Below are 12,839 nucleotides of genomic sequence, written 5' to 3' on the forward strand. Positions count from 1 at the left end.
CAAGAGCCAGTTGCTTGGGGGCCTGATAGAAGTCTTCTGGGGGACTCATTTGGCCCCCGGGCCACATGTTTGACACTGTTTTTAAAAAAAGAAATGATCCTTTGAAACAGGTTTTGGAATGAAGAAGATATGCAAATATAGTAGTAATTTGACTGTAGTAAAAAACCTTTCACAGACAGCGTCTCTCCCCGCCACCCCTGGTTTCAAAAATTCACAGTACAAAACTCTTTTGCCTTCTGATCCGATCTGGCACAGGAAAGCGGGGCCCACATATCTCTGTGGTGAAAGCAACGCAGTGCAAACCTGAAAGTGAACTGAAGTGAATCGAAAGTGAATTGAAGCTGGGCTGGAAATTTCCAAGGGCTGCAAAACGAAGTACAAGCGAGTACCAGGAGGGGGAGCAAGTAGGTCAATCAAAAGTCTCCTTCATATCGATTTCCAGTGCAGGAAGTAAAGAACAGGAGGGACTATTTCGCCTCCCATTTTCTTCTTTTACCATTTTCTGGGCATCAGTGCTAAAGAGGTGGGGGTGGTTTCCTTCATGGCATCCCGTCCCACTGCTACAGGGGCCCCTTTTAGGAGCCATTTGCGGCAGAAGCCCATCCGATTGGGCAGGCAGCTGCTAAACTGCTACATCTTGGACTCCGCACTTGAGGTTTGCTGGTACTGCAAAATCGATCTGTTTGGGCTTCGGCAAGTTTGAGTTGTTCATCAGTTCCACAAAAGCCTCCAGGGGGAGAGTCAGACGAGGATTCAAGGTTCTCTCTTCCTCCATTGTGGAAATTGTTTGGCCAGTATAATCATGGGCGAGGTAGATCAGGCAGTCGCCAGGGAGTGTAAAGATCTTCTCACGGACAGAGCGGTACAAAGCTTCTGGGGAACCCTGCTGGAAATCCGTCCGCCCACAGCCCCGAATCAGTAAGGCGTCCCCCGTGAAGGCCATGCTCTGGTCGTTCAGTACGTAGGTCCGGCAGCCGTCTGTGTGCCCCGGAGTGGAGCGAGCTTCCAAGGCGAATGCCCCAAACTTCAGGGCGTGTCCTTCCCTGATCAGGATATCTGCCGAGGCCCCGCTGTCCCGGGAGATAACGCTCCGACATCCAGGCAAGAGCTGCTTCAGAAGGCCAGTGCCTGTGATGTGGTCGGTGTGGCAATGGGTGTTGACTGCATAGAGTAAATTAAGCCCCAGCTGCTTCACGAGCGTCGTGTCTCTCTGGGCCGTCTCCAAAACTGGGTCAATCAGAACCGCCTCCTTGGTCTTTGGGTCCGCCAGCAAGTAGGTGTATGTGAAGCTTTCGGCTTCAAAGAGCTGTCGGAAGAGCAGTCCCTGGCGCTGGGCGGAGCGGGCGCCGTAGGGTCGCCGGGGGAGGCCGTCGGGGGGCCGGGCGCGGCGTGGCGGAGACGGCACCCGCGGGGCATCTCCGGGGCAGTCACATGGAGCGAGGCACGGCAACCTTCGAGGAACGGCTGGCAGACAGCGAAGCGGAGCCTTCGGAAAGCGCCCCGGCCAGGAAGCGGTGCCAGGAATCAGCCCCGGGGGAGGAGCCCCAAATATAGTAGGAAATGGCTAGTTTACTGGAGCATGACAAACTACAGCCACACTTTTAGTAATGCTGTAGAGTATCGGACTCAGCGCAAGCGCCGCGCGACCTGAGGGCGCACTCAGGTCGCCGTGCGCTGCGCGGGAAAGCCCCGCCAATCCAGACCAAGGGCGGGAAGTTTAACTGGCCAGGATTGGGCTGGCCAGCGAAGGGGATGTTCCGGGATGCATGTATAAATTAGCGGACCCGGCCGCGTCAGTTCTGTTCTGTAATGTACCAGCGAATAAAGAATAAGCTTCCACCACGACTCGTCTCCCAGTACATTACACTGGCGACGAGGATGGGATCTAGCTAGGTCCGGCCGCCCGAGGGGAACCAGACCTGGCCGGAGACGAGGAAGGTAGGGACCGCAGGACCGCACAGCCCGCCGCCACCATGGCGAACCCGAGTGTAACGACGGGCCATCTTGCGGAATTCAACCCGGAGCACCCCGAGAGATGGGAGACCTATACGGAACGAGTCGCGTGCTACCTGCGGGCGAACCTGATCGACGACGACGACCGAAAGAGAGACGTCCTGCTGAGCGTCTGTGGAGAAGAAACTTTCGAGATCGCACGCGGTCTCTCCGCTCCGGCGAAGCTGACCGAGAGGACCTACGGAGAGGTCGTGAGGCTCCTCACGGGCCACTTTTCGCCCCAACCGTCCATCGTCGCCCGCCGGTTCCTCTTCCACAAGAGGGACCAGAAGGCGGGGGAGACAGCGGCGGTCTACCTGGCGGCCCTTCGGCAGATCGCCGGAAACTGCAGTTTCGACAAGAGGGACGAAGCCCTGAGGGACCGATTTGTCTGGGGCCTCCGGGACGAGCGACTGCAGCAGAAGCTCTTCGCAAAAGAGGAGCTCACCCTACAACAAGCCTTCAACGAGGCGACGGCGTTCGAAAGGGCCACCAAGGCGTACGGCCAGCCACGTGGGGAGGCAGTCCACCAGGGAGAAACGGAGCCGGAGGACCGAGTAGAGGAAGAAGCGTTCCAGCTCCGGCGGCCTCAAAGAGCGGACACACGGGCCCCCGCGAGACAACGAGCGACGGAGAGGGCCACCGCCACCACCGGTTCCCGGTGCGCCAGCTGCGGCGACCCCCACGAGCGGAGGGACTGCCCGTACCGAAACCTGGACTGCCGCAGCTGCGGAAAGACAGGCCACATCGCCCGGGCTTGCCGGGCCAAGAACAGCCGCCGCCAACCGTCAGCGCATCACAACTCCATGGACACACACACGACGGCATCCACCAGTCTGCAGGTATTGAGCTTGCCCCTCTCGGCCCCAGACAAGGTCAAAATGTCAGTCCTAATCGAGGGCGCCCCCTGCATCATGGAAGTAGACTCGGGGTCCTCCATCTCTATCATTTCGGAGGAAACCCTCAAGAGACTATGTCCCAGCCGCCGCCTCCAAACGAGGCCAGTGGACTTCGTACTGAGGGATTTTCAGAAGAACCCAGTACACATCGTGGGGTGGGCCCGGGTGCATGTAGAAAGAGGGGGTTTTAAGGGGCCCCTAGACATCCTAGTGGTCAAGCGCCAACTGACCACACTCCTCGGGTTGGCTTGGTTCAAACCACTGGGGATCCAGCTGGTGGGGGTGGACCACGTGCAGACCAGCCATTTCGACGGGGTCTGCCGGGAGTTCCCAGAGGTTTTCGACGGGTCCTTGGGGAGCTACAAGGGCCCGCCCATCACCCTACCGATCGACCCTATGGTCAGGCCCATAAGGCTCAAAGCGAGGCGCGTTCCGTTCGCCCTCAAACAAAAAATAGAGGCAGAGCTGGACCGCCTCACAGCCCAGGGCGTCCTAGAGCCGGTAACGTATGCAGAATGGGAGACCCCCATAGTAACGCCGGTCAAGCCCAACGGGGAAGTAAGGATCTGCGCTGACTACAAGTGCACGATAAATAAGGCACTGCAAGACAACCCCTATCCAGTCCCGGTAGTCAGCCATGTCCTGGCAGCACTAGCCGGGGCGAGGGTTTTTGGGAAGCTGGACTTAGCACAAGCATACCAGCAACTGCCGGTCGACGCTAAGACAGCGGAGGCACAGACGATAGTGACCCACAGGGGTGCGTTCAGGGTTAAACGGCTGCAGTTCGGGGTTAGCGTAGCTCCGGGGATATTCCAGAGCATAATGGACTCTCTTCTCAAAGGGATCCCCGGAGTTCAACCCTTCTTTGACGACGTTTTAATCGCCGCCCCCACCGATGGAGAGTTCGGCTGCCGCCTGCGAGAGGTCCTCAGACGGTTCCAAGCGACGGGGCTGAAAGTCAAAAAGGAGAAATGTTTGTTGGGAGTTCCGCGGGTGGAGTTCCTGGGGTTCGCCGTGGACGCGGCTGGAATTCACCCAACGGCAGACAAGACCAGGGCCATAGTTCAAGCCCCTGCCCCCAAATGCAAAGCAGAACTACAGAGTTTTTTAGGTTTATTGAACTTTTACCACGCATTCTTGCCCCACAAGGCCGCCGTGGCGGAGCCATTACACCGTTTGTTAGATAAACAAGCCCCGTGGGTCTGGGGTAAACACCAAGCAGCGGCGTTCCAGGCGGTGAAAGACCTCCTGGTCTCTAACGCGGTACTTCATCACTACGATGAAAACTTACCCCTGATCCTGGCTTGCGACGCCTCTCCCTACGGTGTGGGAGCGGTCTTAGGGCACCAACTCCCGGGCGGGGGGGAGGTGCCAATCGCTTACTACTCCAGGACTCTGTCCCCGGCAGAGAGGAACTACGCCCAGATCGATAAGGAGGCCCTGGCGATCGTGGCGGGGGTGCATAAGTTCAACGACTACCTCTACGGTAGGCGCTTCACCATCGCTACTGACCACAAGCCGCTCCTCGGCCTCCTAGCCCCCGATCGTCAGACCCCCCAAATTCTGTCTCAAAGGGTTTTAAGGTGGAACCTGTTCCTGAATTCTTACACGTATACGCTGATACACCGCCCCGGTAAAGCGATGGGTCACGCTGACGCCCTCAGCCGCCTCCCGCTACCCGCGACGGACCCAGATCCCGCCCCGGCACACGGAGTGATGCTCATAGAGTCACTCCCCGAGCGCCCCCTGCACGCGAGCGAGGTGGCTCGGGCGACCGGGAGAGACCGCGTCCTCGCACGGGTCAGGGACTGGGTGGGAAGGGGGTGGCCCTCGGGCAAAGCGGAAGAAGCCTTCCGGCCGTTCGCGGCCAGGAAGGACGAGCTATCGACACACAAGGGGTGCATACTCTGGGGTAGCAGGGTGGTGGTCCCCCCCCCCTTGCGCAGGCAGGTATTAGAGGATCTCCACGAGACCCACCCAGGCATCGTGAGAATGAAAGCCCTGGCACGGAGCTACGTGTGGTGGCCAGGCATGGATGAGGAAATAGAAGGGTGGGTAAGAAGGTGCCAACCATGCCAGGAGTCCAGACCCAACCCGCCGTCCGCCCCGACCCACAGGTGGGAATCGAACGGGCGGCCATGGTCCCGCCTCCATGTGGATTTCGCGGGGCCGCATCAGGGCCAGATCTTCTTTATACTGGTGGACGCATACACGAAATGGTTGGAGGTAATCCCGGTGGCCTCGACCTCCACCGCAGCAGCAGTCCGGGCGCTCAGAAGGGTCCTCTGCACACACGGGATCCCCGACACACTAGTAACGGACAATGGCACGGCATTCACCTCCCGGGAATTCCGGGAGTTCACCGACAGATACCTTATAAGGCACATAAGGTCCGCCCCATTCCATCCAGCCACCAACGGCCAGGCGGAGAGGATGGTGCGGACCACCAAGGAAGCCCTGGGCCGTATAGTACAAGGGGAATGGGACTACCGCCTCTCAGCCTTCCTGTTCCACAACAGGATCACCCCAAACCCCATAACCGGTTTCAGCCCCGCAGAACTGCTCATGGGGAGGAAACTGACCACTCGTTTAGATAGGCTACACCCGGACAGGGCGCCAGAGGTCCGCGGGACCCCCGAGGTCAGGGAGGCAGTGAGAGGGTTCTTCCCGGGCGATCCAGTGTATGCGAAAAACTTTTCAAGCGGCCCCGAGTGGTTAGCGGGAAGGGTTTTGAGGGTGACAGGCTCCCGGTCCTACGAGGTAACCACCGCCGGAGGCCAGGTGCTGAGACGGCACATCGACCAGCTGCGCTGCCGCACCCCACCCGAGGAGTCAGCAGAGGGAGAAAGCAGGGAACCGCCGGTCACGGTACCGCCAGAAGAGGCGCCGCCAATACAAGAGCTACCAACGTATGATGCCCCCGGAGCCGCGGAACCAGAACCGGAGCCAGTACCCGACGCGGGCGGGCAACAGCCAGAAACGGCACCTCCCACATCGGGATCGGGGCCCCCACCGACGGCAACCCCGAGGAGATCAACACGGGAGCGCCGAACACCAGGGTACCTAAAGGACTATGTCGTTTAAACTAGGAGGGGAGGAGTGTAGAGTATCGGACTCAGCGCAAGCGCCGCGCGACCTGAGGGCGCACTCAGGTCGCCGTGCGCTGCGCGGGAAAGCCCCGCCAATCCAGACCAAGGGCGGGAAGTTTAACTGGCCAGGATTGGGCTGGCCAGCGAAGGGGATGTTCCGGGATGCATGTATAAATTAGCGGACCCGGCCGCGTCAGTTCTGTTCTGTAATGTACCAGCGAATAAAGAATAAGCTTCCACCACGACTCGTCTCCCAGTACATTACAAATGCCCAACATTAGAATGCCCACATTAAAAGTAAATAGTTCATACCCTCCTAAGCAATGTGTAAACCCAATATAGAAAGTTGGACATAGACAGAGGGAACGTAATGAAGAGAGCAGAGGATTGTGTTACCTATCTTATTCTGCGTGGGGAAGTCCTCTGGAGTGGTAAATGGGCAACTGATGATCTAAATCTAATTCTAAGCTGACTTCAGATTTTCACAAACCAGAAAGTCTGGAGTTTCAAGTGCAGAATCTTTGTAGTATATTCATGCTTTTCTGCTTGGTTCAAAGACTATCAACAGGAAGACCAGATGATATAATAGGTATGAATGTTAACAATTTATTGAGGCACCATAAAGCCATTTTTAAATACAGGTCTGAAACATACACGTTTGAATCACATCAACTTGCACACCAGTCAGAGGCTTTGATAATTTCCCATTCACAGATCAGTTTGTTGGAGTCACGGTCTTTGGTCTATATTTTATGGAACAATTTATCAGAGGAGCTTTGAAGGGCACTGTCATTCCTGTGTGAGAGCTCTTTTTGCAGGAGGCCTTGGCTGGAGATTGTTGGTGATGTGGTTCTAACTGCTGCTTGAGGGAGTGAATCGCGTATTTTACTGGCAGGCTGCCTCTGTTTTTATTGTTCCTATTTTATTCTGTTTTCTTGTGCTCTTTGCTTCCTGGCACTTTCTTAGCCACCTTGAATCTCTGGAGGGAGAAATGGTGGGGAAATATAAAGAAACAGGAGTCCAGTTTCTGGGATGGTATCTATTTGGATGCTTCTGGGCATGGACCTGTGAGGGGGGGAAGAGAACTGGTTATTAAGATCTTAACAATATATAAAATCAAGCAAAGGGAACAGAATGCTTAGAGTTGCTGATTTATTTATTGACAGCAGTCATATCTGTGCTCATCAGCAGGAAAATAGAGCTTATGGCCATTCTAGTGAATTTCTGCAGATCAGAATTCTGTTAAAAGCACAAAAGCTGGCCATTATTATTCTAGTCAACTGACAACCTTTAGTTTATAAGCATGATTTAAAACATATGCTGAAGAAAGTGAGTCCAAAATGAAATCTTATGAAGCCCCAGTTAGAAGAATCTGATACCAGCCAGTCTTGTGATGAAAATAATGGCAGCCTACAGCCCCATGGTGCAGAGTGGTAAGCTGCAGTAGTGCAGTCCAAAGCTCTGCTCACAATCTGAGTTTGATCTTGGTGGAAGCTGGGTTCAGGTAGCCAGCTCAAGGTTGACTCAGCCTTCCATCCTTCTGAGGTCAGTAGAATGAGTACCCAGCTTGCTGGGGGTGAAGTGTCAATGACTGGGGAAGGCAATGGCAAACCACCCCATAACAAAAAGTTTGCCAAGAAAACGTGATGCGACGTCACTGCAGAGTCGGAAACAACTGGTGCTTTCACAGGGGACTACCTTTACCTTTTTAGAAGTCTCATTTTTGACATCTAGATCCCAAATCCAGGAGACAGATTCTATCTGTGTTAGGGCTTGGTCAGGACTATGGGGATGATGGAGTTTGGGGAGAGAGCTCAGTGCAGATGTGTTGCCATAGAGTCCACCCTCCAAAGCTGCCATTTCCTCCATGGGGACTCATCTCTGTAGCCTAGAGATCAGTTGTAATTCCAGAAGAATTCCAGGTCCAAGCTTGAGGTTGGTAACTGTACTCCTGGAAGTTATGCCAGGCCTGGCCAATCTACAGGTTTTAAACAGGCTGCTCATCAGAGGTGCTCACTCCTGTTCCTTTTGTACCAAGGGCCTAAATTAATACAATGCTGAGATTCCATGTTCTGGCCCATAGTCCCTGAAGACATTTCCTCAAGTTTGGTAGATTTTCTTCAGACCAAGGGTGCTATAATCTTTCGATCATTTTAGTTATCCTTCCCTATACAGAAAGATGAGATGGCTGGGCATCATTACTGATGTAACTAACACAAATTTGAGCAGACTTCGGAGGATGGTGGAAGACAAAGAGGGCCTGGCGTGACTTTGTCCATGGGGTCGCAAAGAGTTAGACTGAACTGTACGACTGAACAACAACAACATACAGAAAAAAAAGTTAACATTGTAATCTTATGGACAGTTACTTCAGTTTAAGCTCTGCAGTAGCTCTGCATAAGATCTCTCTGTAGAAGACTCAAGTCCCTCTCATACCACCTATCTCACTTTGTTAGTTTTCTACTGGAACATAGGACGATAAATTCTTAGCAGCTCTTACGGACTTTAGGTAGATAGGTGATTGCTTCTGGGTCAAATGACAATTCATTGGCAAGGTTCGTAAAATTTTCTTTCACTTCATCCGACACTTCTTCTTCCCTGGCTTCAGAACAAAAACAGGAGTCACACTGAGAATGATAGCAAGGATGACCGGACAGGTACTTTTTGGAGGGAACCACTGAATATGCCAATTCTTGTTCTGGTCTCCATGGGCAGTTTGCTAGTGAAGGATTGACAATTATGTTTTGGGAAATTCCTGGAGATTTGAGGATGGATTTTGAGGGCTGTGCCTGGGGAGAGCAGAGTTAGAGAGGGAAGGAAGCTCAATGGGATGTGATAACCATAGAGTTCACTCTCCAAAGCTACCATTCCCTCCAGGGAAACTGATCTCCAGCTTATTATAGCTCTAATGGGAGGTAGAAAACGATCAACAGTAGTAGAGATCACCAAGGCCATGACCAGCATTTTCTCCACCAAATCTACCACATTGTGATAGTGGTCAATCCTGAATGGATCTCTGTGCTGCAGGCCTATTCCTCCCATCTTGGCCTGCAACCTGTTCTCCTTAGCTTTGGGAACACTGAGGACCAGTGTGGTATAACAGATAAAGGGCACATAGAACAGAGTGACCAAAGTTCAAATCTATCCACAAACCTCAAGCAGTGGCCTTGGATAAATCACACATTTAATTTCTTAGTGACATGTTAACTTATTGCAACAGCACTGTTAATCTATACAGTATTGCATACGGCTTTAAAAAGAAGTACTTCTTCACCCAAAGAGTGATTAACACATGGAATTCACTGCCACAGGAGGCGGTGGCAGCTACATGCATAGATGGCTTCAAGAGGGGATTGGATCAACATATGGAGCAGACAGGGCTTTTTTTGAGCAGGAATGCACAGGAATGCAGTTCCAGCTTGCTTGGAGTCAGGGGGTTGGCCTAATATGCAAATGAGACCATGTTGGGCTTTTTCTACAAAAAGCCATGTGTGAACCTATGGTGATGTCAGGGGTGTGACCTAATATGTAAATGAGTTCCTGCTGGGCTTTTTCTACCAAAAAAGCCCTGGAGAGGTCCATCAGTGGCTATTAGCCACAGGGTATAGATGGAACACTCTGTCTGGGGCAGTGATGCTCTGTATTCTTGGTGCTTGGGTGGGCAACGGTCGTGGGGCTTCTAGTGTCCTGGCCCCACTGGTGGACTTCCTGATGGCACCTAGTTTTTTTGGCCACTGTGTGACAAAATGTTGGATTGGATGGGCCATGGGCCTTATATTCGTAAAAGGATACTACAGAAATTATGAGGGAAAAGGATTCTAGTCATGGCTGTTAGCCTCAATGACTGAACAAAACAGGCAGGTGTTGTGCCTCAAGTGCTAGCTGCTGGATGTGGGGGGTTGGTGCCTTTGAGTTCTGCTTGTGGGCTCCCTAGAGGCATCTGTTTGGCCACTGTGGGAGAAAGAATGATTAACTAGATATACCTTTGGTCTGACCAAGCAGTGCTGTTTTTATGATGTTACATGAAAAGCTGAATAACAAAATATGGCTTTAAACAAACAAACCAAAAAGGATCGGTGTGTTTGTGGCTGAAGACCCTCTCCCCATTCCATCCCATTTCAGAGGGCCCCTTCCTGAATCTGCTTTTGCTCCTAAACTGGAGGTTATATATGTTATGCACATTTGCAAGCAATGTGTATTTTGGTCCTCAGGCTGCACTAAATTGCAATGGTGGTTGTCCGAAGAAAATTAGAGTAGCCAGCCAGTTTTTGGAGGGGTGTGTGTGGGAGTCATTAGGTGAAATATCAAAGGAATTCTGTGAGGCACTAGAATTGTTTTCTTAAGTGTAATAAGTATATTTGCAGATGGTATATTGATCTCTGTAGGCCACATTCTCTGCTTCACATCATGAATTCTTTTTCTTATCCTCAAAGTTGGCAGGTATACCCTCTACTTCCAACACCCACTTCCCATTGTGCCTATCACCATCCATGATACATACCATACAGATACAAATTCCTCTCTACTTCGCTGGTAAAAAGAATAAAAAGGTAGGTGTCATGATCTGTCTCCACAATGTAGACTGTCTGCCGGTCATCTTTGGAAACAGAATCACAACAGATCCATTAAAGGAAAAGAAATGTCACTTATTGCTACATAAATGGTGGACTCCTAGACTTTCATGCAGCAATACCCAAAATGTGCATACTTAAGAAAAGTAAGGTACCATGTGAGCATCCACACTGGGAAGAGGGAGATCTTGGACCAGATTCCTCCACCTTCTCTGTCATGATAAGGCTTGTGGCATCAAAGGGAATGAGAATATGCCTGAAGTCCCTAATTAATCCTGTGTGTTGTGGGGAGGGGGAGGGCCTTCTTGAAGATACATCCCCTTCAGCATTTCACAGGGAACAAGTACTTTTGTAGCCTCTGAATTTTCAAATATCAGCATGCAGGCCTTCCACCTCTGAATGCTCAGTTTTGCCTGTTCATTTACTCTGTCACAGCCAGCCTTGCATTTGTTTCAAATTAATGAAGGTATCTTTTTTTAGTGAGAGAGATACTGGAAAAGCTGTAGGCAAGAAGCATGCATCATCCCTACCCACACCACTCCTATATACTTGGAAAGGGAACTAAAGAATGATAGCTGATAGCAATTAATGCTAGCAAAATGTGAACAAGGTATCTGTAAACTACACAACCAGGGGATTGATGAAGAAGAATGATTCACCAAAGACAGGTGTTGGAAAGTTGAGATTGTCTCTGGGAAACAGGTACAGCTGAAGGGCACTGCAGAGGACTCAGTGACAGTTCACAGAGGGCACAGGTATGGGTTCTAGGTTGCCACCCTGAGTCCGTCATAACACTCACACATGACTTGCATGTTCCCTTCATTTCGTATGCCTAATTTGGACCACAACTGAGGTGTGCACAGAGAAGGGGCTTTACCTTTCCCCCACAGTTTTAATGATTTGAAGTGAAGCTGGGTGGGGCACTGTTGCAATCCCATTTTGGAACCACGTCCACGAGGACCAAGGCAAACCTGCAAGTCAGCTGTGACAATTACACTAAACAAAGGGTGAAGACCTCAATTCCCAACCTGTGTAACCTATTATGTGTGATTATATATAGCTAGGGAAAAAGAACTCTTGTTAAAAGGGAGATAGAAGTGGTTTGGTTTCACCGCTCCTGGCATGTCCACAAATTTTGTTTCCCTCTTTGGTCAAAGTGATCTTTGAAAACCTGCCTAAAAGGGGTCAGAACAAAGAGGTCAAACCTTGAGCAGTGGACCCCTTTTTGCGAGCCTTTCAATTTCCTTAGTGCAGAAACAGATATATTCTGTGTCTTTGTCCTAACAGGGGAGAGAGGCATTTGTACTTACCAGAAGTCGTGAACTCTGCACTCCGGACAGCATAGAGAACAATCCTTCTCCTCTTGCAAGTGTCCTTTCTAGAAAGTAAGGAAGAACACACAATGCTTTTGTAGAAATTAGCATCTAGTTTGAGAGCTTGCAAATCCACTAATTTCTAAAGGCTATCTTGAAGATCAGAAGGTGGATTTCAGTGCCACTAGGGGCTCCTCGACTAGACCCTAACATTAGTTCAAGATTGTATCAGAGAACCACTAATTTGGCTCTTCTTTTTCAAAAGCTTGATATCTGCTGCAGGTCCTGGAGCTTCATAAGGAACAAGAATATGTTTCAGCCATTATCAGAATGGGCTGGGAGAGGCATCTTCTCCAGTATCTCAGACAAAAATGGGTGACTGCCTGTAACACCCCACAGAGTTACTGCTCAACCACCATCACCATCCTTTCCCAACTGAGGAGGCTCTGCACCATCTGATCTATGCTGGACTTCTTCACTTGGCCCTGGATTTTTCTGGATTGTTTTCAAAGCCAGGGAAGTGTCTGTTCTTAAGGACAAAGATATACTCTACTTTCTATGTGATTAATATTCCTCCCCCATGAACTTGAATCATTTTGTTCTCCAGGTTGTAGAATGTGGATGGTTGACATGTGCATGGGCATAAAACACACACACACACAGACTCGCTGTGTTTGCTCCATGTTTGCTCAGAAAGAAGCCCCCCCCCCCAAATGATCACAGCAAGGGAACTTACCGAGGCATCTCAATGTTAAGAGCCAGATTTCCATTACGTATGGGTTGTATCGTGTAAGCATAGACTGCCATCTCTGGTGGAATCACTTTTGCTATGGCAATGGGATACCATTTCCCAGCCATCTAGAACAAAGAATTATGTTGTTATCCAGCAATGCAGAACATATATAACATATCCAGGGTTATAACAACCCCCTTCCCCAGTCAGCTCAGACTTCTATGTGTTCATTACAATTGGGG

The 12,839-nt window shown here is 51.1% G+C and overlaps 1 protein-coding gene across 1 annotated transcript; it reads right to left on the bottom strand.

Moving 5' to 3' along the window:
• Positions 1-498: 498 nt before the first annotated feature.
• On the bottom strand, positions 499-12,608 carry LOC132579994 (persulfide dioxygenase ETHE1, mitochondrial-like). The gene is made up of 5 exons (XM_060250602.1): positions 12,601-12,608; positions 11,862-11,929; positions 10,482-10,577; positions 8,481-8,582; positions 499-1,464 (listed from the first exon to the last, which is right to left on the bottom strand). Exons 1-5 carry the CDS (start codon positions 12,606-12,608, stop codon positions 623-625), a joined length of 1,116 nt encoding a protein of 371 aa, XP_060106585.1. The 3' UTR covers positions 499-622.
• Positions 12,609-12,839: the final 231 nt, after the last annotated feature.

This window comes from Heteronotia binoei, chromosome 12 (genome assembly GCF_032191835.1).
Source record: "Heteronotia binoei isolate CCM8104 ecotype False Entrance Well chromosome 12, APGP_CSIRO_Hbin_v1, whole genome shotgun sequence".
NCBI classification, from domain to species: domain Eukaryota; kingdom Metazoa; phylum Chordata; class Lepidosauria; order Squamata; family Gekkonidae; genus Heteronotia; species Heteronotia binoei.

What these genes read in the sequence shown, in the direction of transcription:
- LOC132579994 (XM_060250602.1), bottom strand. An exon ending in TGCAGAGTTCACGACTTCTG is followed by an intron (nt 10,578 to 11,861) that starts GTAAGTACAAAT and finishes CTGTTTCCAAAG; the next exon opens with ATGACCGGCAGACAGTCTAC. An exon ending in CACCTATCTACCTAAAGTCC is followed by an intron (nt 1,465 to 8,480) that starts GTAAGAGCTGCT and finishes GCTGTCTGCCAG; the next exon opens with CCGTTCCTCGAAGGTTGCCG.